The 27,147-nt window shown below is 39.5% G+C and overlaps 1 protein-coding gene and 1 pseudogene across 1 annotated transcript in view; one reads left to right on the forward strand and one right to left on the reverse strand.

The window, feature by feature from the left end:
• Positions 1-15,046, forward strand: part of FAM186A (family with sequence similarity 186 member A) — a 62,737-nt gene extending 47,691 nt beyond the window's left edge. The window contains 8 exon segments of the mRNA XM_070046542.1: positions 7-1,203; positions 1,310-1,593; positions 1,596-1,971; positions 1,973-2,314; positions 11,074-11,266; positions 13,608-13,750; positions 14,638-14,820; positions 15,016-15,046. Of these exon segments, the coding sequence (XP_069902643.1) occupies positions 7-1,203; positions 1,310-1,593; positions 1,596-1,971; positions 1,973-2,314; positions 11,074-11,266; positions 13,608-13,750; positions 14,638-14,820; positions 15,016-15,046 (2,749 nt within the window).
• Positions 15,047-15,140: 94 nt separating this feature from the next.
• The window catches only part of LOC138842856 (E3 SUMO-protein ligase KIAA1586-like), a 53,794-nt pseudogene continuing 41,787 nt past the window's right edge, over positions 15,141-27,147 (reverse strand).

The raw sequence follows: 27,147 nt of genomic DNA on the forward strand, positions 1-27,147 counted from the left end.
TTCCAGGTGGCAGAGCACACCAAAAGACGCATTGCAGTTACACCAAAGAAGAGAGTTCAATGGGAATCTTAAGAAATTAGAGAATCTGGCTGATGGAAAGCACCCCATACCGATCATTCCTCCCATCTCTACACAATCTTCCTCACCAGGAGCCTTTTCTATTTCTGGACAGTCTCCCACGAAGTCCATTACTCTTACCCCTCAGCAGACCCAGGCAATGGAAATTGACCTCACCCCTGAAGAGGCCAAGGCACTGGGAATCACTCCCACCTCCCATCAGGTTCAGGAATTGGGGGAAACCCCTACTCCTAAGATGTCTCAAGGTTTGGGAGCAGCCCACACACCTGAGCAGGCCCATGCACTGAGGGTCACTCTTACCCCTCAGCAAGTCCAGGCATTGGGGATAACTCTCACCCATGAGCAGGCCCAGACACTGGGGATTCATGTCACCCCTGAACAGGCCCAGGCACAGGTGGTCCCCCATGTCACTGCTCAGCAGACCCAGGAACTGGGGATCACTCTCACCCCTCAACAGGCCCAGGGACTGGGGATCCATGTCACCCCTCAGCAGGCCCAGGACTTGGGGGCCCCTTTCACTTTAGGACAGGCTCAAGCATTGGGGGTTTCTCTCTCTCCAGAACAGTTTGAGGAATTAGGAGTTCCTCCCACCTCAGATAACAACTATACCTTAGAATCTCCCCACATCCCAGAACAAATCCAACATTTGGGAGCCCCTTTCACCCCAGGACAGGCCCAGTCCATGGGTATTACTCTCAGGTCTGAGCAGGACCTAAAATTAGGAGCTCTTCTTATCAATGAGCAGTCCTTACCACACAGGGCTGGTCCTCCTTCAAGACATACTCTGGAAGTTGGGATCTTTTCCATTACTGATAAATCTATCACAACACGTGCTCCTCACATTCCTAAGCAGTCCCCAGTATCATCTGCTCCTGTTGCTGAGAAGTCCCCTATATTTGAGGTCTCTTCTACTCCTTTGCAGATATCAAGGTCTCCTCTTACACAAGCGCCCTTTGTCCCTGGGAAATCCTTGGGAATGAGGATTCCTTCAGAACCCAGGAAGCTCCTGGCACCACAGACTTTTCCTTCCTCTAGACAGACCCCAGTTTCTAAGGGTCAATCCACCTCTGTTCGGTTCCCAGCTCCAGTCCCCAGTCCAATATCTGGGCCCTCTCCCACTCCAGGGCAGCCCCTTGCACCAGGCCCTTCTTAGTTCTAGGCAATTCTTCATATCTAGGGACATTGTGACTCCCGAGTTGCCTCTGATATTGAAGCCCCTTCTTGACCTCAGACAGCTCCTTATATCTGGAGTCCCAGCCACGTCTGCACAGATTCCCAGTATCTGGGCTCCTTTCTCTCATGGGAAGTGCTTGGCTCCTGGGGCTTCTTCCACCCCTGAGGAACTCTTGGAATCTGGACCCTTAACCCTCTCTGAGCAGCCTCAGGCATGCCAGACCTCTGCCACCCATGAGCAATCTCCCTATCTACAAGCCCCTTCTACCCTTAGGCAGCATCTGTCACCATGGACCCTTCTTGGGCAAGCTTGCCCACTATGGATCCCTCCCACCCTGGGCAACGCCCTACACTATGGGCTCCCTCAACCCCTGGAAAGCCCCAGAAAAATTTGTCCTCTCCTGTCTCTAAGAAAAGTAAGGAAAGATTGTCAATTATTTCTTCTCTGAAACCTGAAACAGCATTGGTCCATCCCAGTGCTCCAAGTTTCAAGGTACCTCAAGCCCCTTTCACCACTAAGAAGTTCCAAATATCAGAGGTCTCTGACACTTATGAAGAAATCCAGAGACCCCCCCGAGATCCTTTTGCTACGGAACAATTTAGAACATTTAAGTCCTATCTCACTGATTACAGGACACCAGTATCCCAAACCCCTTACATTGATGAGGGGGCCCTTCCTACTCTCATTAAGCCTGTAATATCACTACCTTCTCTTACTACCCAAAACATCACAGAGCTCACCTTCTGAATGGAACCAGAAATCCCGATTTCCCCCTATAGATAAGCCCTGGATACTGACCTCACTTTCAGGTACCCAGAAAACCAAGATGATGGTGCCCACTTCCTATCCCCAAGAGCTCAAAGAACAGAACTATTTTGTTGATGTGGAGGCTCAGCGGAAGAACCTGATTCTCTTAAATCAGGTGACAAAAGCTTCTATACTCCCTTCACAACTACACACAACAGCTAGGAATCTCATAATTGAGACACTTCATACGGACAAAGTTCGGCTGGGATACCTATTCCACAAGTACATTGCCTATAGGCTGATCCAGTGTGCAAGGTAGATATAAATATTGTGTGTCCAGTTTTCTGAAATCAGGTTTAGTCCTGATTTCAAATATCCTCCCTCACTGCCCTATAAGTATATACATATTTGTCAGATTAGATTCTCTTATAGAAGGTCTATGGAATGGAAGCATATTTAAGATAGTAAAAGGAAGTATATTTTTTAGGAAATAAAAAATATCTTATAACATATTTCATTCATTTATATCTCTAGCAGACATGCTTAAGTATATTTTGTGGATCATGGTTGATCTCCAAAATATCAACTTCAGAAGTTTAGAAATGCTTCCAACTGGAAGAATGGTAACTTCCAACTGGTAACAATTTATACATTGGTCAGCATTATAAAAGAGTACTTCCCCACATCAAGACTAACATGAAATATTATCAGTTTTTTGGTTCATTGCCAATGTAATAGATAAAATATGGCATTTCAATGCTTTAATTTGCATTACTTTTATTATAGGTTGAGGTTAAGCATCTTTTCATAGACTTAAGAGCCATCTGTATTTTATTTTCTGCGAAGATTCTATTCAATACTTTGCCCATTTTTCAATTGGGTTGTCAAGTTGCTTTTTTAATTGATTCGTGGGGCCTGTTCAAATATTTGGAAAATTAGTCCCTTGTCTGTGACATAAATTGCCAAATTTCCCCCACTTGTGTTTTGACTCTGCTTTTGGTGGGTTCTGCTTTCTAAAAAAATTTTGATTTTTATGTGCTTATATTTTCTTATTTAAATATTTATTTATTTATTTTGGATGCACTGGGTCTTAGTTGTGGCATGTGGACGTCTTAGTTGTGGTACGCGGACTCTTAGTTGCGGCATGTATGCGGGATCTAGTTCCCTGACCAGGAATCGAAGCCGAGCCTCTTGCACTGGGAACTTGGAGTCTTACCCACTGGAGCACCATGGAAGTCCCTATATCAATATTTGCAATAATGCTTTGTACCATATTTAGAAAGGCCCTCTCCACTATGAGAAATATAAAGAAATTCTTTCTAGGTTGCTTTTAGTACTTTTATGGTTGGTTATTAGTTTTTTGTTTGTTTGTTTTACATTTAAGTCTTCGATTCTAAGCTTTCTGTTGTGAGATATAGGTGTGATGTTTTTCACTCCCCCCATCACTATTTACAAAATAATCTACCTTTTTCCCCATTGATTTGAATGTAGCTTCGTCATAAATTGTTGTATCATTTAAGTCCATAACTGGATTTTCTATTATTTTTTATTGATTGCATATAGATGAGTTACTTCTATTCTCTGTTATTTATTGCAGTTTTATTTTTATGATGCTGAGTCTTTGTGGTAGTTAGTACTATTTGCCAGTACTTGTCAATGAGATGTGAACAGAATTAATGTGTATCATTTCTGTACTAAGCTTGTCATTGTCAGTTTGAGACCCTCTAGAGTCTCCTTTTCCTCTGGTATGATAACCTATAGTATTCAAGGTGATGACTGCTCTGTTAGCCTGTGTTCCTGAGAGTATAGAATGAAGCTCATTCCCTGCAAAGCCATGATGGATTTGTAGTATGAGCAACAGGTAAACTTTTGTTTACAAACAGCAAAACCCAGTTTATCTTTACTAATATAGTCTTCCTGTTCAAGAAAATGATATACCTTTGTTTTTGTTCAGGTCGTGTGTGTGTGCGTGTGCACGTGTGTGTGTGTGTGTGTGTGTGTCCTGTTGGAGCATTCTAAAGTTTTCATCTAGCTCTTGCATATTCTGCCATAAGTGTATATCTTGCTAGTTTTTATTTTTGTTGTTACTATTGTAAATGGACTCTCTTCTTCTATGATACCTTCTAACTGGTTGTCATTTGTATAAATGAAGGCTAGATTTCTCTATATCAATTTTGTATGCAGCCATCTTACTGTATTCAAAAGCATGTGATAGTTTTTCAGTTGATATTCTTGAGTTTTCCAATTACATAATCATATCACCTGCAAATAATAATTTTTTACATCTAGAATTTCCAACTTTTAAACATCTCATTTCTGTCCCTGTCTACCTGAATTGATTAGTACCTTCAGAACTATATTAAAAAATATTGGTGATGTGGCCACAAGGCCATCTTTGTTCATTTGACTTGCCCTGAGTAACAGCTAGTAGTGCCCTTCCATGGTCCCATGTTATTTTTTTCTAGGAAAAACTCACCTTCAAGAACATTTAAAAGGATTGTTTATATTTATATTCTCCTTTCTGAAAAAGTTACAAAACAACTTTAACCTTAGTCAATTTCATTTTGAGGGGGGTTATTTTCTCCATTCCTTTGTAACTCAGAATGCCAAAATGTAAGTCCTTTCATTGCTAATTATTATAGTGGTGATAGTGGACATTTTTCTAGTATATGTCATTAAAAAATGCTGGCTTTTGGGTTGAAATACATTTTATCATATTAAAAAAGTATCCGTCAGCTCCTGTTTTGTTATTTTTTTTTAATCAAGAGTGGATGTTGAATTTTGTTAAATTTATTAAATCACATTTTGTTAAATGTGATTTCAGCACTTCATTTTCATGGTTATTAGAGAACATATTTTCTCCTCAGATCTATTAATATGATTAATTATTTTAAACCATCATCACATCCCTGGAATTTGTCCTTGTTGTACCTTTCTTTGAATGTGTTACATTTGCTAATATTTTATTTAGGATTTTAATTGCATTGATATTCATTAGTAAGTTTGGTGGTTTACTTCTTTTGGTGCTATCTTTGTCAAATTTTGGTATAATTTTAAGTTTATATCATTTAAAAAATGTGAAAGCTTATTTTTTTTCTATGCTCTGGAACAGTTTAATGATAAAATTAGCTATTCTTTGAAAGTTTGGTAGATTTCACCTATGATATTATATGGGCTTGGTACTTTTGGGGGGAATTCTATGACAACTTTCTTAATTTTTATATGGCAGTTAAGTTTGTTTAGTTTTAGTGAAGATTTTGAAGATCTAAGTGACACGATGTGACCTGTTTTAGTAAAATCATTTAAAAATGGAAATATATAGATCAACATTTCACAACAATATTTAATTTATACACTTATAACTTTTATAATTGATCCATCAAGGATCAATTTGTTCATTCTGCAGAAAGCTCTTCTTTAATATTTAATGTTATAATAATCAAATCACCAACAGGTATAACAAGGAATTAAATATTGACAGATGAAAGATTCCATAATAAAAATGGCTGAGTCAAGAAGATTCTAACATTATATGGGAGAGAAAACATAAAGTATAATAATATAAACTATTTTTGAATAAAGAAAGTTTTGTAGAACCTCTGTAAGTAAAGAGTCCATGTTTAAATGCTAAAATACAGTTTTAGAGTTATATTACCACATGATCAGTGTAATAAACCTGAAAAGCAATGATGGAAAGAATGTAAAATTATACCAGATGCTGATAATGAAACATTTCATTTCCATATATATTGAAGAAAGTTCTTAAAGATACTAAATGTTGTGGTGACTAGATAGGATTTAACTTATCATTTAATTCATCAACATTTAAAATATCCACTTCATGCCAGGGGCTGGGTTAGGCCCAGGGGGTAGAGGGTGGAAGGATACAAAAATGGATAAGCCATAACCCTGCCTTGAGGGCACTCAAAGTCTACTAAGAGACAGTCATACAAACAGATGATTATATAGTATGATGTGGAAAGAATATATCACCTACTCTATACAAGAGAACTGAGGAGAGGGGAGAGTTAGGTAAAGCTTCTAGGAGTCCAGACCTTTGAACTATGTCTCAAAGAACTAGTAAAAGTCAGTAAGGCAGCAAAGGCAGAGAGTCTAGCAGGATAAAGAAAGGAAGAAAGAAGCAAAGTTTTGTGTGTGTGTGTGTGTGTGTGTGTGTGTGTGTGTGTCTGTCGGTGGAAACCAGTAACTGTTTTGGGGCACAATGAACCATATATATCCATATAAGATGGCAAATTTAAATGATAAATGTTTTGTGTGTTCTGACTGCTTCACCAATCGGCCGTTCCCCCATCTCTCTCCCTCTCCTTGGGCTTCCCTATCCCCTGAGACACACAACAATATTGAAGTTAGGCCAGTTAATAACCCTACTATGGCCTCTAAGTGTTAAAGTGGAAGGAAGAGTCTCATGTCTCTCACTTTATCACTTTAAGTCAAAAGCTAGATATGAATGAGCTTAGTAGGGAAGGCATGTTGAAAGCTGAGAAAGGCTGAAAGCTAGGCCTTTTGCACAGTTAGCTAAGTTGTGAATGCAAAGGAAAAGTTCTTGAAGGAAATTGAAAGTGCTACTCTAGTGAACACATGAATGATAAGAAAGACAAACAGCCTTACTGTGATGTGGAGAAAGTTTTACTGGTCTGGATAGAAGATCAAACCAGCCATGACATTCCCTTAATTGAAAGCCTAATCCAGAGCAAGGCCCTAAGTCTCTTCAATTCTATGAAGGCTGAGAGAGGTGAGAAAGCTGCAGAAGAAAAGTCTGAAGCTAGCAGAGGTTGATTTATGAGGTTTAAGGAAAGAAGCCTCTTCATAACATCAAAGTGCAAGGTGAAGCAAGTGCTAATGTAGAAGCTGGAGCAAGTTATCCAGATCTAGCTAAAATAAGTAATGAAGGTGGCTATATTAAAAAACAGATTTTCAGTGTATACAAAACTGCCTTATATTGGAAGAAGATGCCACCTAGGACTTTCATAGCTAGAGAGGATTAGTCAATGCCTGGCTTCAAGGCTTCAGAGCTTTTGAAGGACAGGCTGACTCTCTTGTTAGGGGCTAACGCAGCTGGTGACTGTAAGTTGAAGCCAGTGCTCATTAACCATGCTAAATTAAAATGCTAAATCTACTCGGCTATGTTCTATCAATGAAACAACAAAGCTTAGATGACAGCACAACTATTGACAACATGGTTTACTAAATATTTTAGGCCTACTATTGAGACCTACTGCTCAGAAAAAAAAGATTCCTTTCAAAACATTACAGCTCATTGACAATGCACCTGGTCACCCAAGAGCTCTAATGGAGATGCTCCATTAATCTTAATCTCCATTAAGATTCATGTTGTTTTCATGCCTGCTAACACAGCTTCCACTCTGCAGCCCATGGATCAAGGAGTAATTTCGACTTTCAAGTCTTATTATTTAAGAAATAGATTTCGTAAGGCTATACAGTAGCTGCCATAGATAATGGATCTGGGCAAAGTCAATTAAAAACCTTCTGGAAAGGATTCACCATTCCAGATGCCATTAAGATCATTCATGATTCATGGAAAGAAGGCAAAATACCAACGTGAACAGGAGTTTAGAAGAAATTGATTCCAACCTTCATGGGTAACTGAGCAGCTCAAGACTTCAGTGTAAGAAGTAACTGCAGACGTGGTGGAAACAGCAAGAGAACTAGAATTAGAAGTAGAGCCTGAAGATGGGACTGAATTGCTACCATCTCATGATGAAACCTGAATAGATGAGGAGTTGCTTCTTATGGAAGAGCAAAGAAAGTGGTTTCTTGAGATAAATTCTTCTGATGAAGATGCTGGGAAGACTGTTGAAATGACAACAAAGGATTTAGAATACTACATAAACTTAGCTGTTAAAAAGCAGTGGCAGGGTTTGAGAGGACTGACTCCAATTTTAAAAGAAGTTCTACCATGGGCTTCCCTGGTGGCGCAGTGGTTGAGAGTCCGCCTGCTGACGCAGGGGACACGGGTTCGTGCCCCAGTCCAGGAAGATCCCACATGCCGCGGAGCGGCTGGGCCCGTGAGCCATGGCCGCTGAGCCTGCGCATCCAGAGCCTGTGCTCCGCAATGGGAGAGGCCACAACAGTGAGAGGCCCGCGTAATGCAAAAAAAAAAAAAAAAAAAGTTCTACCATGGATAAAATGCTATCAAACAAACAAACAAAAAATGCTATCAAACAGCTTTGCAGGCTACAGAGATATCATTCGTAAAAGGACAAGTCAATGGATGCAGCAAACTTCATTTTTGTCTTTTTTTAAGAAATTGCCAAAGCCACCGAAACCTTCAGCAACCATCACCTGATCAGTCAGCAGCCATCAGCACTGAGGCAAGATTCTCTACCAGCTCAGATGACTGTTAGAATTTTTTAGCAATAAAGTATTTTTATTTATTTATTTTTTAATTTTTAAAAATTGATAGTTAATTTACAATGTTGTGTTCGTTGCAAAGTGATTCAGTTATACACATATACGTATAAATATATATATATATATACATTCTTTTTCAGATTCTTTTCCATTATAGGTTATTACAAGATACTGAGTATAGTTTCCTGTGCTATACAGCAGGTCCTTGTTGTTTACCTATTTTATATATAGTAGTGTGTATATGTTAATCCCAAACTCCTAATTCATCTCCCCCACCCCCTGGTAACCACTTTGGTAACCATAAGTTTGTTTTCTATGTCTATAAGTCTATTTCTGCTTTGTAAATAAGTTCATTTTTATCTTTTTTTTTGGGGCCTTGCCATGTGGTTTGCAGGATCTTAGTTCAACCAGGGATCGAACCCATGTCCCCTGCAGTGGAAGCAGGGAAGCATGAAGTCCTAACCACTGGACCACCAGGGAATTCCCTGTACCATTTTTTCAGATGCCACATATCAGTGATATCATATGATATTTGTCTTTCTCCGACTTACTTCACTTAATACGATAAAATTTGGGTCCATCCATATGCTGCAAATGGCATTATTTCATTCTTTTTATGGCTGAGTAATATTCCATTGTCTATATATACCACATCTTTAACCATTCATCTGTTGATGGACTTTTAGGTTGCTTCCATGTCTTGGCTATGGTAAATAGTGCTGCTGTGAACATTGGGGTGCATGTATCTTTTCAAAAGAACGTGTATCTTTTCAAATTAGAGTTTTCTCCAGATATATGCCCAGGAGTGGGACTGCAGGATCATATAGTAACTCTATTTTTAGTTTTTTAGGGAACCTCCATCCTGTTCTCCATAGAGGCTGCACCAATTTACATTCCCACCAACAGTGGAGGAGGGTAGTAATAGTTTTATATCCAAATTCTGATCATGCTTTTTCTCTGATGTCAGGAAGAACTTGGCTCGAATTTCCAGTTCTGAACTTCTCTAAGACTCAAATGTGCTGACTCAAATTTGTAAAATTGATGTAATGATAATTACTTCAAAGAATGGTTGCAAGGGGACTTCCCTGGTGGCGCAGAGGTTGAGAATCCGCCTGCCAATGCAGGGGACGATCCCTGGTCCGGGAAGATCCCACATGCCGTGGAGCAACTAAGCCCGTGTGCCACACCTACTGAGCCTGCACTCTAGAGCCCGCTCGCCGCAACTACTGAGCCCGCGTGCTGCAACAAATGAAGTCCACGTGCCTAGAGTCCATGCTCCGCAGCAAGAGAAGCCACTGCAATGAGAAGCCCCTGCACCGCAACAGAGAGTAGCCCCCGTTCACCACAACTGGAGAAAGCCCGGACGCAGCAATGAAGACCCAACGCAGCCAAAAATAATAATAATAAAAAAATATAAAATTAACTCAGAACGTTAATATATTTAAGTATTAAATGATCCATATATACAGTAGGTTCTAAGCTATTACAACCCACAAAGAGACCTAAGAGTTATTCCCTTCCCCCTCTCTCTATATATGTAAAATACATATATTCAGAAAAACGTCTTCAGTGGGTTCCCATTGCCTACCTCCCCCAAAATCCAAACTCCATAATATGCTGTTTAAAGCCTTTCATGATCCAGCTATGTCAGTCTCATCCCCCACTATATCCTTTCACATATCTGTGATCTAAAAGTTCCAGACTATTCACCACTCCCAAAATATAACTTTTATTGTCTTGCCTTTATTTATAGTGTTCCCTCAACCTGGAATTCTTCATCCCCTTTTTCTCAAACTTCAGTGGCTATAAGTTTTACCTGAGATTTTTTTTAAAATACAGATCCTGAAGCTTACCACCAAGATTTTTTATTCAAAAGGTCTAGGGATGCACCCTGGAATCTGCATTTTCAACAAGCACCACCCTCCCACCCCCAATAAAATGATTCAGTCCAGGTGATTAGGGTCCATACTTTGAAAAATACTGGTATTGTGGAAAGAGAAAAGATCTGGGTTTGCTTCCGAAATCTGTTATTTATCAATTATGTGACTTTAGAAAATTACTTAACTTTGCTCAGAATCCTTTTCCTCTCCTGTAGAATAGGGATGGCAAAAAACTATGTTTTGGAGGCCCAAACATTGTGGCCTACTACATTACAGTAAAGAGAGTACTACATTTTTATGACTGTTCCTCAAGATCCTATTCAATATCTTCCTACGAAGCATTCTTTATTCCTCTTATTAGAATTAATTATGTTTTCCTTTTTGCTCAAACAGCTAAATTGCTATTTAGCATTTATTTCATTCTCTCTCTGACACAATTTATTAGTCTCCTAATCTGGCTTGTAAGTGCTTTGAAGGCAAGGACACTCTTTTTCATAATTGTATTAAGTACCTTCTATATGTTGTATACATATCAATACTAAAATATAATATATTAAAAAAATAATGAGAACACTATTTTAACACTAAAATCTCTGTCAGGAGTTAATGAAAATTTGACAGTCATATAGAGTTTTGAAAGTTTAGTCATATAGGGAACTAGATTAAGGTCTCATTAAGCAAGCCTGCCACCCCTATACTATCTCTCTCTACTTACTAAGGATGAGATGAGAATGGTGACACCAGGTTTGCTGAGTTAGTGTCAGTAATTATATGAATCTCATTCTTGTTAATTTTTCCAAGAAACAACATAATTAAATGGTTACAAGCCATCCAGAATACTGGGAGAGGTTATGAGACCCAGAACCTCTACATAATGCTGAGCAGAATTGATGACTATCAAAAAAAGGTGATGCAGATCTGCACAGGGAAGCAGAAGTCGCTACAGCAGAAACAGAATCAGTGCCTGAGGAAAATGACGTACTTATTCAGCCAGGTAATCTGTTTTCTTTTCCCTCTCCCCAGTGTGTTGTAAGAAAAGGCAAAGTGGTAGGCTTTGAAAATAAGTTACCCGGAGATACCATAACATACTACAAATTTCATGGCTTAAAACAACAGAAATGTATTCTCTTACAGTTCTGGAGGCCAGTTCGAGAAATCAAGGTGTTGGCAGGGTTGGTTCCTTCTGGAGGCTCTGAGGGAGAAATTTGTTCCAAGTCTCTCTTCTAGATTCTGGTGGCTATAGACAATCCTTGGCATTCCTTGGCTTGTAGCTGCATAACTCCAATCTCTGCCTCTGTCTTTCCCATGGCCTTCTTCCTAGTGTGTTTTATGTTCTCCTCTTACAAAGCCATGTGTCATTGGATTTAGGACCCATCTGGTTAAACCAGGATGACCTCATCTTGAGATCCTTAACTACATCTGTAAAGACCCTTTTTCCAAATAAGGCCACATTCATATGTTCTGAGTGAACATATCTTCTGGGGAGTTCATCATTCAATCCACTACACTGTGACTTCAGTGAAACTCCTAAATTGACAACAGGAATACTGGCTGGACTCTCTAGATGAGAAAAGGTTAGAATAGGAGAGACTTCCAGAAATGCTCAACTCCTTCCTAGTCAACCCACATCTACCAGCCTCTAGATATGAAACCTCTTGAGCTCACTGCTCTCCAGCTGATTCTTGGTGGTTACATTCCTCAAAACTATCAGAAAGCAAGTTTTAATATGCATTTACAAAAAATGGAGATAAGGGTTTACTTAATTTGCTTACATAGCACAAGGCACAGAAGATCCTGCTAAACTCTGACATCCACCCAATTACGTCTCAGAGCCCTCTCTGAGATGACCATCAGTATGCTTTTGGAAGTGATACCTTCCAAAAGTTATAGAGCTGAGATTAGAGTTCTTTGTTCTGGGATTATATGCTCCCATTATTTTCTCCAGCATGGAGTTCTGGAACATTCTTGGAGTTCTAGGAATATTTATACATCATTTTCTTTTACTAAAGTAAATAATTTACAAGATTAGTTTACTTGCTACTCTAGAAGGTACAGAGAGACTTCTCATTATAGACATATTGTGAATTTTCCAGAAGTTACTTTTTCTTTTCTTTTCTTTTTTTTTTTTTTTTGGCCATGCCACGCGGCTTGCAGGATCTCAGTTCCCCAACCAAGGATTGAATCCAGGCCACAGCAGTGAAAGCCTGGAATCCTAACCACTAGGCCATCAGGGAACACCCAAGAAGTTACATTTTATTTTATTTTATTTTACTTTATTTTATTTTATTTTAGTTTAGTTTGGCTGCACCGGGTCTTAGTTGCGGCATGCATGCAGGATCTCATTCCCCAACCAGGGATTGAACCTGGGCCCCCTGCATTGGGAGCAACGGGCCTTACCCACTGGACTACCAAGGAAGTCCCTAGAAGTACACTTTAAACATTAAAACTCTCTGACCTCAAAAATTGGATATTTTTGACAGTTCTGGGTTTGGAAAATACGACCAATGTAAATGGAGTAAAGCAAGATGAATTGGCAGTGTCATGAACTGTCTGACAGGAATTACAATGTCTAGGGCATTTCAGGGGATTAATATGGGTCTGGGGTCAGGGAAGCTAGAATCTAGATGATGAGGTGGGTATCAAGGCATCAAGAAGGGAGGGGAAAAAGCAAAAAGGAAGAAAAGGGTAGAAATGAATAAATACACTGAATCAGAGTGGTGGTCAAGAGGTTGGTTCTGCTACCAGATTGGGTTCAAATCAGCTTCACCACATACTAGCTAAGAGATCTTGGGCAAGCCACTTAACTTTTCTGAGCTTCATATCCCCATATGTAAGAAGACAAGGATAATAATAGCACCTATCTCATAAGGTAGCAAATATCAAATAAATTAATACATAGAAAGCACCTGACAGTCAAAGTTAGCTATCATTATATTTGCACAATGTTTCACAACTGATGAATATATTGTCTTACACAACTCTCATAAGAACCCTGTGTTTATTATTCTTGTTTTAGAAATGAGAAGAAAGAAGTGCAGATAAAATTAGCAACTAACCCAAAGTCACAAAGCTGGGAAATGAGAGGACTAAAACTAGAACTTAATGCAGGACCACGGTTTTTATACATCACAGTTGCCAACTCTGAAATTGTGTGTTGGAGGCAGGTAGAGGTCGAGGAGTGGCAGGAGGAAGGGAGAAAGGGCCTGGAGAAAGAGAATTCTTTTTCCAAGGAAAAGGAAGTGTCATAGTTTAGCTAAGGCCAGCTAGGAAGACCTTCCTAAAGACTTTGGCCCTTTCTTTTCATGATTTCCTTTTTCTGATTTATTTATGTTTAGCTTCAAGAGATATATAAATTGAATCTAAATCAACCTATCCCTTTGATCATCAAAAAGAAGCAAATATCTGCCTCTACCAAATTTGTTCAACAGCCAATCCTAAAAGAAGAGGACAAAAAGTATGACATATTCAATAAGTTCAGGTATGTGGTAGGAAAGACTGACATTAAACTTTCTTTGGATAATATCTGGGACCACATGATTTTTTTTCCTGCCCAAGAGCTTTCCCCTTCTCCACAGTTTTGATATGGTTCAGTGGAGAATATTAATTTTCTTAGCTAATTTAGCAAAAGGCTTATTTCTTTTTTTTTTTTTTTTTTTTTTTTTTTTTTTGCGGTACGCGGACCTCTCACTGTTGTGGCCTCTTCCGTTGCGGAGCACAGGCTCCGGACGTACAGGCTCAGCGGCCATGGCTCACGGGCCCAGCCGCTCCGCGGCATGTGGGATCCTCCCGGACGGGGGCACGAACCCGTGTCCCCTGCATCGGCAGGCGGACTCTCAAGCACTGCGCCACCAGGGAAGCCCTAGCAAAAGGCTTATTTCTACTTAAATATTTAATAACTAATTTTGTGTTCCTTAAAAAAAATGAAGTTGATTCTTCCTTACGAAGAAACAAATTATTTTAATACACACAGTGAAGAAACTTAGAAGCATTACTTGTTTTTTTTTTTTTTTTTAAGAAGGTAGGAACTTTGGGAAGGAAGGGGAAAAGACTGCTGTGGGGGAAACATAGCCTGCATATGGAGTGTATACTCCATGAAGCTAAGAAAGTCGTTTTAAAACGTATTAGTAGGTGAAGTCAGAAATGCAACTTTCAGGGGGGAAAAACGTTATTTCTGCAAATTCTGCTGTTTTAGTCCATCTCTCGGTCAAAGTGGGCATAGCTAATGTTCCTTGGTTCCAGGGGGGCTTTATAGGACACGGTGGTGGTGAAGAGAAGGGGCGAGAATAGGAATTATATCTTTTGAATGGCTATGGAGTTCAGGAGAGTTTGACGCTTCCAAATGGTGCTTGTTCTCTGATTCTCTAGACAAGAAGACCAAATGGAAGCCATCTGGAATGCTGATCTATTCACTTCAAGTTACCCAATAACAGAGAAGACATCAATGTAATCACTCTGGGCCCAGCTGGGTGGGTACCCAGATATTCCTATGCTGCTCCAGTTAGATGTTCACTCTACGTTCAGAAGATCTCTTACATGCATTCAACCAAAGTAAGTTAAGGACTGGGAGGGAGCACTCTGGTAATTGGGCCTTTGGTCACATACCTTTTGTTTCCCTAACCTGACTTTCTCTTACAGCACCAGGGAGTCGCCAAAAGTAGTTTTTTGGTGTGAGGTCAGACTCACACCAGCCATAAAATAGTACAGGTAAATTCAACATTAGTCTTTTAGTGTTTCTCTTCATAGGCCTATAGATGTCACTACTGGAATAATATAAACAAACAAACAAACAGACAAAAAGCAGTTATAATACCATGAAACCTAATCTAACACTAGATAGGTCCACTTTGAATTCCACCCTTAGGGATTTATTACTGGAAGAACCAGAAAGACCGTAGTAGAATGCTTTCGCCCACTTCATGATTCAGTAACATGACCTTAAATGCAGTTGTCATATCTAGGCCAAATCTGAAGTAAATTCGGTGCTTGTATCCCAGGATGCACTGAAGAGACTCGGAGAGAACAGGTAAGGTGGTCATGTGGTTCCACATTTCCAAATTCTGTTAAACCAGATTCTCACTGAAACTATTGGAAACCATTCTAGTGGAAGTGAAGAGTTTTGGAGTCTCCATTACCTCTCTCAAGTAAGAGAATTATTTAATGTTCTAAGCTAAGAATTTAGAAATGGAACTTTTGTAACCTGAAAGAGTTTGTGGGAGCAGTCTGATTTATTCTGGTGAAATCCAAGTCCTGGGGTAAGAAGAAATAGTGTTAACTCATCAATTTGTTTAGGTAGCAGACACCATGAAATAAGACAATTAAAATTCTATAATAAAGTAAAGTAATAGCAAAAATATTATATAATGTATACAATATAAAATCATATACCATGAGCACAAGCGTTCATGAAAAAAAGTAACCAAATCAAATGTAACCATTAAGTTGAATAAGTATGACTCCTAAGTTATAGGTTATAATCAGAAAGCAGCTTTCTTTTTGTCTCCCATTTTCCCTTACATTTTTTGAGTAATTAAATTAATTAACTTAGGCTATTTGGAGAGATAACATTGCTAATTTAATGCCTATAGTGCTTGGGACAAGATGTATAAAATTTTCTTTGAATAATATTTCCTTTATCTCCATTCCACAGCTAGCTTCAACTATTAGATATACTACTGACCTAACTATTCACTTCTTACTCATGCTAAATCCTACAAAATTAGTGAGACTCCTACTTCCAATTTACTGTTTGGAAGTACTCAGAATCAAGGAGCTTTCCATAGATTTTTTTTTAAGGTATAATGTATACACATTTTTTTAAGGTATAATTTTTTTTAAGGTATACATTTTTTTAAGGTATAATGTATATACATTTAACCTCTTTAGGGTACAGCTCTGAGTCTTGCATAGTTATGGCAACCACCAATCTGCTTGCAGTCCCTATAGTTTTCTCTTTTCCAGAATGTCATATAAATGGAAGTATACAGTACGCAATCTTTTGAATCTGGCTTTTTCCACTTGCCATAATTCATGTGATTCATCCATGCTGTTACATGTATCAGTAATTCATTTCCTTTTACTTCCTGACTAGTATTATTCCACTGTATGGCTATACCATATTACTTTATCCATTCACCAGGTCAAAGACATCTGAGTTGTTTCCAGTTTTTGGCAATTATGAATAAAACTGCTCTAAAAATTCATATACAGGGTTTGGGGTGAATGTAAGTTTTGACTTCTCCTAGAAAAATACCCAGGTGTGGGATTGCTGGGTTGTATGATAAGTGTATATTTACCTTATAAGAAATGGCTAAGCTATTTTCCAAAGTGATTTTACATCCCTTTACATTTATTCAGTGAAGCTAGTTCTTACCCTACCTCTAGATGAAAACCTAGATGGTTCCATGACATTTCTGGTAACTTTTTTTTTATATAGTATTTTTAAAAATATTTATTTTATTTATTTTATTCTTGGCTGCGTCGCGAATATTTATTCTTAGCTGCGGCAGGTGGGATCTTCACTGTGGCATGCGGGATCTTTTGCTGGGGCGTGTGGGCTCCAGAGAGCGTGGGCTCTGTAGTTTGTGGGCACACCTCTCTAGCTGAGGCACTCAGGCTCAGTAATTGTGGTGTGCATGCTCAGGTGCCCCGCAGCATGTGGGATCTTAATTCCCCGACCAGGGATCGAACCCGTGTCCCCTGCATTGGAAGATGGATTGTTTACCACTGGACCACCAGGGAAATCCCCATTTCTGGTAACTTTTTAATAATGTAAGTTTATCTAGTCGGTAATTAAAATGTCCAGAACCATGTATAATAAAGCTTTAATTTTCTTTTAAAGTTCTCCTCTCTTCCAGCTTAGACTATTGCAACTTAACAGTCAGGGAAGGAGGACATGAACAGCTTATTTTCTCTCTTGTGGCCTAGTGCTTTTGTTCCAACTTTTCCAGCTTGCTGGCATTGGACCTCTTATGGATTACAGTTCTGAGAAGGGAGGAGAGGGAAAGGGAAAGAGAAAGTTCTTACTGACTACCACTGTTGCATTTTCTCACATCATTGCTTCCTGGATGTGACAGATTTTTGAAGATGACTCTTTCATGGATGTACTTGGTGAGCTCCTTGGTGATCATCATCACTGGAGATCACTCATCTGCAGATGTCTTCTGCATGTTTTTTTCTTTTTGGCCACACCCCACGGCTTGTGGGATCTTAGTTCCCTGACCAGGGATGGAACCCGGGCCCTTGGCAGTGAGAGTGCGGAGTCCTAACCACTGGGCAGCCAGGGAATTCCCTGCAGATTTCTTCATCATGGCAGATACATTTCTATTCCAACTGGTTGTTTGCATGTGTGATACCCCCAGCTTCTCTCTGCTGAGATGTGTTTGCATATTAAGGCAGTTCTCCTGGACAGAATACATGACAGCCCTATGTCATCTCTCCTGGGTATATATGTATGTGTGGCCCTCATCTAGTCTATAGGAAACACTTGAGCCTCCTTTGTCCAGATAAACTCTGAGGCTGAAGGCCTATCCCAATGCAGCAGCAGTTTTTTCTTTGTTTCTGCCGTTAGAGCAGCTAGCCAATCAGTCAGGTATGGGTTTTTTTTCGGGTATGGAATCAGACCCTTGTCTACTGGGCCTCCAAATTGGAGACTCGTGTTAAGTTCTTGGAGTGGAGGAAGGGTAGAAGCACTCTCAAAATCCTCTTCTCCTTGACCATCTCATACCCTCAGAGTGAGTTAAAAGATTAAGAGTTAAGTTCTTTGTAAATCCTAGTCTAGCACTTCTCTTCAGAATTTGGTATCCATTGTTAGGGTTGCCAGATTTAGCAAATAAAAAGGTAGGACACCCAGTTAAATTTTAATTTCAGATAAACAGCAAGTGATTTAGTATAAGTATGGCCCATGTAATTGTAAAAAATTGTTTATTATTTATCTGAAGTTCAAATTTGACTAGGCACCCTGTATTTAATCTGGCAACCCTTCTATTGGGCTTTGCCAAAACTTCCATTTTTACATGATATTAGATACAAAATATGTATTAGGAGTTTCTGAGTTATAGAGTTAGATGTTTGAAAACTTTCAGAGTAGGAGATGCTGAAAACAGTGAAAAACTTTAATAAGACATTATAGGAAATAGAAGAATTGAAGACTTGGATTCTTTTCTATTTTTCACTAAACCTATTTTTAAGACATTTTAAATTAGTAATAATGGGCACTACATGATCCGTTACTATTTGCCATCCTCCCCCTCCTTTTTTCCTCCCTAGAATCTCTTCAAGTTCTTTCTCCCTCAAAGAGGATTATATATTTTTTTACTTTGTGGCAATTATAGTCCAAACCAAGAGGCTTTTTTCCCTCTGGGTTTGGTTATTTCTACCATCCTTTGGATCTCAGTTTAAACAATCACTCTTTCTTTTTTTTTTTTCTCAACATTTTTTTTTTTGGCCATGCCGCAGGGCATGTGGGATCCTAGTTCCCTGACCAGGGATGGAACACCCGCCTCCTGCATTAGAAGCACAGAGTCTTAACCACTGGATCAAAGGGAAGTTCCCAATCACTCTTTCCGAGCTGTCTTCTCTGACTCCTGTGTTCTCCCATAGCGTCTTATAATTAATACTATCTTAGCACTTACCATTCTGTATTGTAATTGCCTTATTACTTACCTCCCCTGATTTTAGACAATATGTTTTTTAAAATTATTTATTTATTTATTTATTTTTGGCTTCGTTGGGTCTTTGTTGCTGCACACCAGTTGTGGCGAGCGGGGGCTACTCTTTGATGGGGTGTGCAGGCTTCTCATTGTGGTGGCTTCTCTGGCTTAGGAGCATGGGCTCTAGGTACGCAGGCTTCAGTAGTTGTGGCACACGGGCACACTAGTTGTGGCTCACGGGCTCTAGAGCGCAGACTCAGTAGTTGTGGCCCAAGGGCTTAGTTGCTCCGTGGTATGTGGGATCTTCCTGGACCAGGGCTCGAACCCGTGACCCCTGCATTGGCAGACAGATTCTTAATCACTGTGCCACCAGGGAAGCCCCTAGACAATATGTTTTAAGGAGATTAACTGCCTGTTGTGTTCAACTGCCTCTATTTTTGCTCTGCCTGCTTTCCTTTCAAAAATATTTACTACTTCCTATGTGCCAGGTACTATAATGAGGCACTGAGATATAATATGTGGAAAGGGTTCAAGAGACCATGGATGCCAGGCAGAAGGAACACTACGTGCAAAAATCCAGGGCCGATAACATATTTCTTCTTTTACTTTATCTCATAAAAAAATTTTTTTTTAATTTAAAATATAGGAACTTCCCTGGTGGTCCAGTGGTTAAGATTCCGCCTTCCAATGCAGGGGACGTGGGTTCCATCCCTGGTCGGGGAACTAAGATCCCACATGCCTTGGGGCAACTAAGCCCACATGCTCTGGAGCCCGCGTGCCGCAACTAGAGAGAGGCCCGTGCACCACAACGAAGATCCTATGTGCCACAACTAAGACCCAAGGCAGTCAAACAAATAAATGATTTTTTTAATTAAAAATATATAAAAACAAAAACCTCCCTACTCTCCAGTACCCTTTCTTCCTGTTTCCAACAGAGATGACTAGAACTAAAATTTCTCTTCCTGCCTTGATGTGTCATGTGATGCTTGGAGCTATTGTCATCTTTGGCAACCCTGAGGTGATAACCACAGGACAAAAAGACAATACACCAAGAATTACAGAGGAGGAGGATAAATGAAACCCTATCTTTGATAACATTAAGTTGCTGGAACAACCCTGAGTACACCTGCCTCTGGCCTTTTTGTTAAGTGAGCAATAAATGACTTTTTCAGTTTCAACCATCCTTAGTCAGGGATTCTGTTACTTTTTTTTTAACATCTTTATTGGAGTATAATTGCTTTACAACGGTGTGTTAGTTTCTGCTGTATAACAAAGTGAATCAGCTATACATATACATATGTTCCCATATCTCCTCCCTCTTGCGTCTCCCTCCCTCCCACCCTCCCTATCCCACCCCTCTAGGTGGTCACAAAGCACGAGCTGATCTCCCTGTGCTATGCGGCTACTTCCCACTAGCTATTTTACATTTGGTAGTGTATATATGTCCATGCCGCTCTCTTACTTCGTCCCAGCTTACCCTTCCGACTCCCCGTGCCCTCAAGTCCATTCTCTACATCTGCGTCTCTATTCCTGTCCTGCCCCTAGGTTCTTCAGAACCTTTTTTTTTTTTTTTAGATTCCATATATATGTGTTAGCATATGGTATTTGTTTTTCTCTTTCTGACTTACTTCACTCTGTATGACAGACTCTAGGTCCATCCACCTCACTACAAATAACTAAATTTTGTTTCTTTTTATGGCTGAGTAATATTCCACTGTATATATGTGCCACACCTTCTTTATCCATTCATCTGTCGGTGGACATTTAGATTGCTTCCATGTCCTGACTACTGCAAACAGAGCTGCAGTGAACATTGTGGTACATGACTCTTTTTGAATTATGGTTTTCTCAGGGTATATGCCCAGTAATGGGATTGCTGGGTTGCATGGTAGTTCTGATTTTAGTTTTTTAAGGAACCTCCATACTGTTCTGCGTAGTGGCTGTATCAGTTTACATTCCCACAAACAGTGCAAGAGGGTAGGGATTCTGTTACTTGCAGCACAAAATATTACTGACTTAATCAGTTTATACTTTTCCCCCTGAGGAAAGTTTTCCTAATCTTCCCTATTGCCCTTATGTGCCATTTCCCCAAACTCCCATAATATCCTAAGATTATTACTCTATCATTGTATTTACCACATGTATTATAATGATCTGTTTATGCATCTGTCTCTTTGTATCCCAGGAGATCTGACATTTTGACCCATTAGAGATACCCAAAAAAGTTCAATGTTGAATGAATGAATAAATCTATGTTTCTTTCCCCAAAGGGGTAATAATCAAAGTAGGGGGTGATAAAATACTGAGGAATTACAAAAGACAGCAACTCTCAAAAGAACAGTTTCCATTTTTAAAAAATATTTTCAAAAATATTTATTTATTTATTGGCTGCATGTACAGCTTGTGGGATTTTAGTTCCCTGACCAGGGATTGAACCCGGGTCCCAGCAGTGAAAGTGCTGAGTCCTAACCACTGGGAATTCCCAAAAGAACAGTTTCAACAGGACTCTCTTAGGGCAGAGGAAGCTTTGGAAACTGCAGGCTATCTGGTGCAATTTTTATTGAGGGAAGTACTATTACCTGTTAAGTAATAGTAGTAACAATAACACTTCACAGTTGTGTGGTGCTTTTCACAAACAGTGAATCTAATATCAAATTTAAACCTCACAGCCATCCTGATGAGGTAAAGAGAGCAAGCATTTTAAAGACTAGGAAGCTGAGGCAGAACCAGAATTTCAAACAAGTTCTACATGCCACACTAAAGATACCTGAAATTTACCTTAAGCTAAATCGTTTAAATATTTCTCTCTCACTAAGATAAAGACCATCTGATGTGAAAATTCTTACTTACCATACAGTAGACAAAGGTTAGAGTCACTCAGAATGACTGGATTTTCTGTTTCTGTCATTCACCCTATGTCCCTGCCACTTTCTGTATGTCACACATAAGCAAACACGTACACGTGCCTTTCTGTCTTTCACTATTCAAATCTTTGTTTAAAAGATGGGTAGAGAAAGCTGGCATATAGTGTGATATGTCATTCATTCTTTTTTTAAAAAAATATTTATTTATTTGGCTGCACCAAGTCTTAGTTGCGGCAGGCGGGCTCCTTAGTTGCAGCTTGCCAACTCCTTTGTTGTGGCATGAGAACTCTTAGTTGTGGCATGCATGTGGGATCTAGTTCCCTGACCAGGTATTGAAGCCGGGCCCCCTGCATTGGGAGTGTGGAGTCTTAACCACTGTGCCACCAGGGAAGTCCCTAGTGTGCTATATCATAATTCTTTATTTTCTCTAAGGGCTGGTCCTAGCAGGGGGCTTGCACGCTTGAAAATAAGGAAATGGTTCAGATGTTTGCCTTGGCGTATTAGAGCATTTTCCCTAAAGGGGGAAAAACTACTTAGGACATAAATCAGAAATTAGAAAGTTGTCTGGCAAATACAGAATCAGGGCAGAAGCAGCTGTTTACGTGATATCGATGGTTGTGACATAAGATTATGATGTGGATTCATCTCTACCATAAGAATGTACCTGACCAACAACATGGACAGTTATGCTGGCTACGCAGCATGCTGCTTTTCCAGAGACTCTTCTGTGACCCCATGCTTCTTGTTTCCATGCTGACCATCTGCCATTCCACTTAAAGTCTTTTTCCTAAAGTTTTTCTTTTTAAACAGGGAATTGCTTTTTTCCAAGTATAATTTGATGTATTTTTACAAAAATATTTCAAAAATATATAAAGTATAAGAAAGTATAACAAAGAAAATTTAAAAATTACTTTGGACCCCTACCATTCAGGGATAATACTGCTGCTAACATTTTGGCATATAACTTTTGTTTGAAAGGAAAGTTGTATTATTTTATTAAGACATAAAACAATATTATATCTTCCTGGTGGTCCAGTGGTAAAGAATCCACCTTCCAATGCAGGGGATGCGGGTTTGATCCCTGGTCAGGGAACTAAGATCCCACATGCTGCAGGGCAACTAAGCCCGTGCGCCACAACTACTGAGCTCGAGTGCCTCAAACAGAGAGCCCGTGCACGAGCCACAGACTACAGAGCTCACTACAGAGAGAAAAAGGCCCACACGCCACAACTAGAGAGAAGCCTGCAAGCTGCAATGAAGAGCCCGTGTGCTGCAACGAAGACCCGAAACAGTCAAATAAATAAATAAATAATTTTTTTTAAAGTATTTTTTTTACATACGGGGTTAGGAGCTGTTCGTAAATCACAATCTTTAGTTAGCAGCACATGGACTCTAAGGAAAATGAAGCAAAAGAGCAGACTAAGAAGAAAATATAAGTAACAATGGCATTTTTATTAGGTTCATTAAATGCAAGTGGTATCATACTTACCATCCATTAGAGTAATACCTATTATAGTCACCAAATTTGAATTTATAAAAATAAAAATCTGATGAACACCTACTATGAGCTAATCCTAAAAAACAAAGGCAAGACCTAGTTTAACCCAAACTTTGATATACGAATGACTGAAGAGAACTTTATTCCAGGTAATGATTTCTGTTTTGGGTTTTGTTTGTTTTTATTTTTGTTTCTGTTTTCCAGGTAATTATTTCTAACCACACTATGGGATGGTTAAGATTTATGATTCCAACTAAATACTGATTATTAAACAGGGTTCACATTAAAAATTAAATTATAGCATGCCTCAAGAATGTTAAGTAGGGCTTCCCTGGTGGTTCTGTGGTTAAGAATCTGCCTGTCAGTTCAGGGGACACGGGTTCGAGTCCTGGTCCGGGAGGATCGCACATGCCACAGAGCAGCTAAGCCCGTGCACCACAACTTCTGAGCCTGTGCTCCAGAGCCCATGAACCATAACTACTGAGCACACGTGCCACAACTACTGAAGCCTGCAGGCATAGAGCCCGTGCTCTGCAACAAGAGAAGCCACCGCAATGGGAGTCCTGCGCACTGCAGCAAAGAATAGCCCCCACTCGCCACAGCTACAGAAAAGCCCACATGCAGCAACAAAAGACCCAACGCAGCCAAAAATAAAATAAATAAAAATTAAAAAAAAAAGAATGTTAAGTAAACCAGCCCATCATTAACTAACTAATTGACTCCTAGAAGAATATTTACTGAGAGCCTATTACTGCCAGGTACTAGGCAGAGGCCAGGGATGTTAAGATAAATGAGACAGTTTCTATACTTTTATATTCAAATGGAAGCTACAGAGAAGTAAATCAACAATTCCAATATGGTGTGAATAAGTGGTAAGAGATGGTGAAAGTACTAAATATTTTGGAATTACAAAGAAGTACTCAACCCACACAAAGATAAAGTGCCAGAGAAGTTTTCCTAAAGTTAGGGACAATTAAGCAAAGATTTAATAACAAGAGGAAGATGGATGAAAAGGGGAGGAGGGCTGGCTGTGCTGGAGAGGGGGAATGGCAAAGGCTTGCAGGTCTTTTGAGGAAAATTGGTCAGCCTGGTTGGACCACTGTGTACAAACTAGAAGTGGCAAGATTAGAGAGGTAAGTGGGGTCAGAGAAACAATGAAGGTGTTTGTAATCCATATTAGGTTCCCTGGACTTTATCTAGAGGGCTATAGAATATTTTAAAGATATTTATTATCAATATTTCAGACAGCTAAAAGCACAGTAATATTCAAAAATCTGCAAATGCAACACTAAGCTTAAGAAATAAAACATGCGGGGACTTTCCCGGTGGTCCAATGGTTAAGGTTCTGAACTTCCACTGCAGGGGGTGCAGGTTTGATCCCTGGTTGGGGAACTAAGATCCCACATGCCGTGAGACGTGGCCTAAACAAATAAAATTAAAAAGAAAAAGAAATTAAACATGCTCTTTAAAAAAGAAAGGAGGGGCTTCCCTGGTGGCGCAGTGGTTGAGAGTCCGCCTGCCGATGCAGGGGACACGGGTTTGTGCCCCAGTCCGGGAGGATCCCGCATGCCGCCGAGCGGCTAGGCCCGTGAGGCCATGGCCGCTGAGCCTGTGCGTCCGGAACCTGTGCTCCGCAGCAGGAGAGGCCACAACCGTGAGAGGCCCACGTACCGCAAAAAAAAAAAAAAAAGAAGAAAGAAAAAGAAAGGAAAGGACTTGCCTGGTGGTGCAGTGGTTAGGAGTCTGCCTGCCAATGCAGGGGACACAGGTTCGAGCCCTGGTCCGAGAGGATCCCACATGCCCTGGAGCAAGTAAGCCTGCGCGCCACAACTACTGAAGCCCGTGCACCTAGAGCCCGTGCTCCGCAACAAGAGAAGCCACTGCAGCGAGAAGCCCGCGCACTGCAATGCAGGGTAGCCCCCGCACGCCACACCTAGAGAAAGCCCGTGTGCAGCAACACAGACCCAACGCAGCCAAAAATAAATAACTTAAGTAAATTTTTTTAAAAAAGAAAGGAAAAACCCAAAAAGCAAAAATTAAAAATACATAATACAAACACACATAAGAGTGAATTCCTCTGTGTACCCCTAACCAATGACATTTTTCTCCTTCTTGCTCCATAGAAACCACTATACTGAATTTGCTGTTAATATTTCTACACATTTGGCTTTATACTTAACTATATATGTAACTCTAAACAACATAAGCACATGGTTGAGGGATGAGCAAGATGCCCACTTAAATCTGTTGATTTTCTCTATTGATTTCTGCTCTAATTTTTATTACTTCTTTTCTTCTGCTTACTTTGGATTTAGTTTGCTCCTCTTTTTTTAGTTTCCCAAGGTGGAAGCTTAGATTATTTTTTTTTTTTATAATAAATAAATTAATTTAATTAAATTAAAAATTTAAAAGAAAGTCAAGTACAATAAGATGTTCCCTCTCAGGCACTATGAATGTCAGTTTTAAAGTTAGACAGACTTGGCTTCAAGTCTCAGGTCTGCAGCAAACTAGCTATGTGAGCATACTTTTATTCGAGATGTTTCCTGTTTCTTAAGGTAAGATTGTATTGCTATAAACTTCCCTCTTAGAACTGCTTTTGCTGCATCCCATAGATTTTGAGTCGTCGTGTTTCCATTGTCATTTGTTTCTAGGTATTTTTTGATTTCCCCTTTGATTTCTCCAGTAATCACTTCGTTATTAAGTAGTGTATTGTTTAGCCTCCATGTGTTTGTATTTTTTACAGATCTTCTCCTGTGATTGATATCGAGTCTCATAGCGTTGTGGTCGGAAAAGATACTTGATACAATTTCAATTTTCTTAAATTTACCAAGGCTTGATTTGTGACCCAAGATATGATCTATCCTGGAGAATGTTCCATGAGCACTTGAGAAAAATGTGTATTCTGTTGTTTTTGGATGGAATGTCCTATAAATATCAATTAACTCCATCTCATTTAATGTATCATTTAAAGCTTGTGTTTCCTTATTTATTTTCATTTTGGATGATCTGTCCATTGGTGAAAGTGGGGTGTTAAAGTCCCCTACTATGAATGTGTTACTGTCGATTTCCCCTTTTATGGTTGTCAGTATTTGCCTTATGTATTGAGGTGCACCTATGTTGGGTGCATAAATATTTACAATTGTTATATCTTCCTCTTGGATCGATCCCTTGATCATTATGTAGTGTCCTTCTTTGTCTCTTCTAATAGTCTTTGTTTTAAAGTCTATTTTGTCTGATATGAGAATTGCCACTCCAGCTTTCTTTTGGTTTCCATTTGCATGAAATACCTTTTTCCATCCCCTTACTTTCAGTCTGTATGTGTCTCTAGGTCTGAAGTGGGTCTCTTGTAGACAGCAAATATATGGGTCTTGTTTTTGTATCCATTCAGCCAATCTGTGTCTTTTGGTGGGAGCATTTAGTCCATTTACATTTAAGGTAATTATCGATATGTGTGTTCCCATTCCCATTTTCTTAACTGTTTTGGGTTTGTTATTGTAGGTCTTTTCCTTCTTTTGTGTTTCTTGCCTAGAGAAGTTCCTTTAGCAGTTGTTGTAGAGCTGGTTTGGTGGTGCTGAACTCTCTCAGCTTTTGCTTGTCTCTAAAGGTTTTAATTTCTCCATCAAATCTGAATGAGATCCTTGCTGGGTAGAGTAATCTTGGTTGCAGGTTTTTCTCCTTCAACACTTTCAATATGTCCTGCCACTCCCTTCTGGCTTGCAGAGTTTCTGCTGAAAGATCAGCTGTTAACCTTATGGGGATTCCCTTGTGTGTTATTTGTTGTTTTTCCCTTGCTGCTTTTAATATGTTTTCTTTGTATTTAATTTTTGACAGTTTGATTAATATGTGTCTTGGCGTATTTCTCCTT

Source organism: Globicephala melas, chromosome 10 (assembly GCF_963455315.2).
Source record: "Globicephala melas chromosome 10, mGloMel1.2, whole genome shotgun sequence".
Taxonomy (NCBI): domain Eukaryota; kingdom Metazoa; phylum Chordata; class Mammalia; order Artiodactyla; family Delphinidae; genus Globicephala; species Globicephala melas.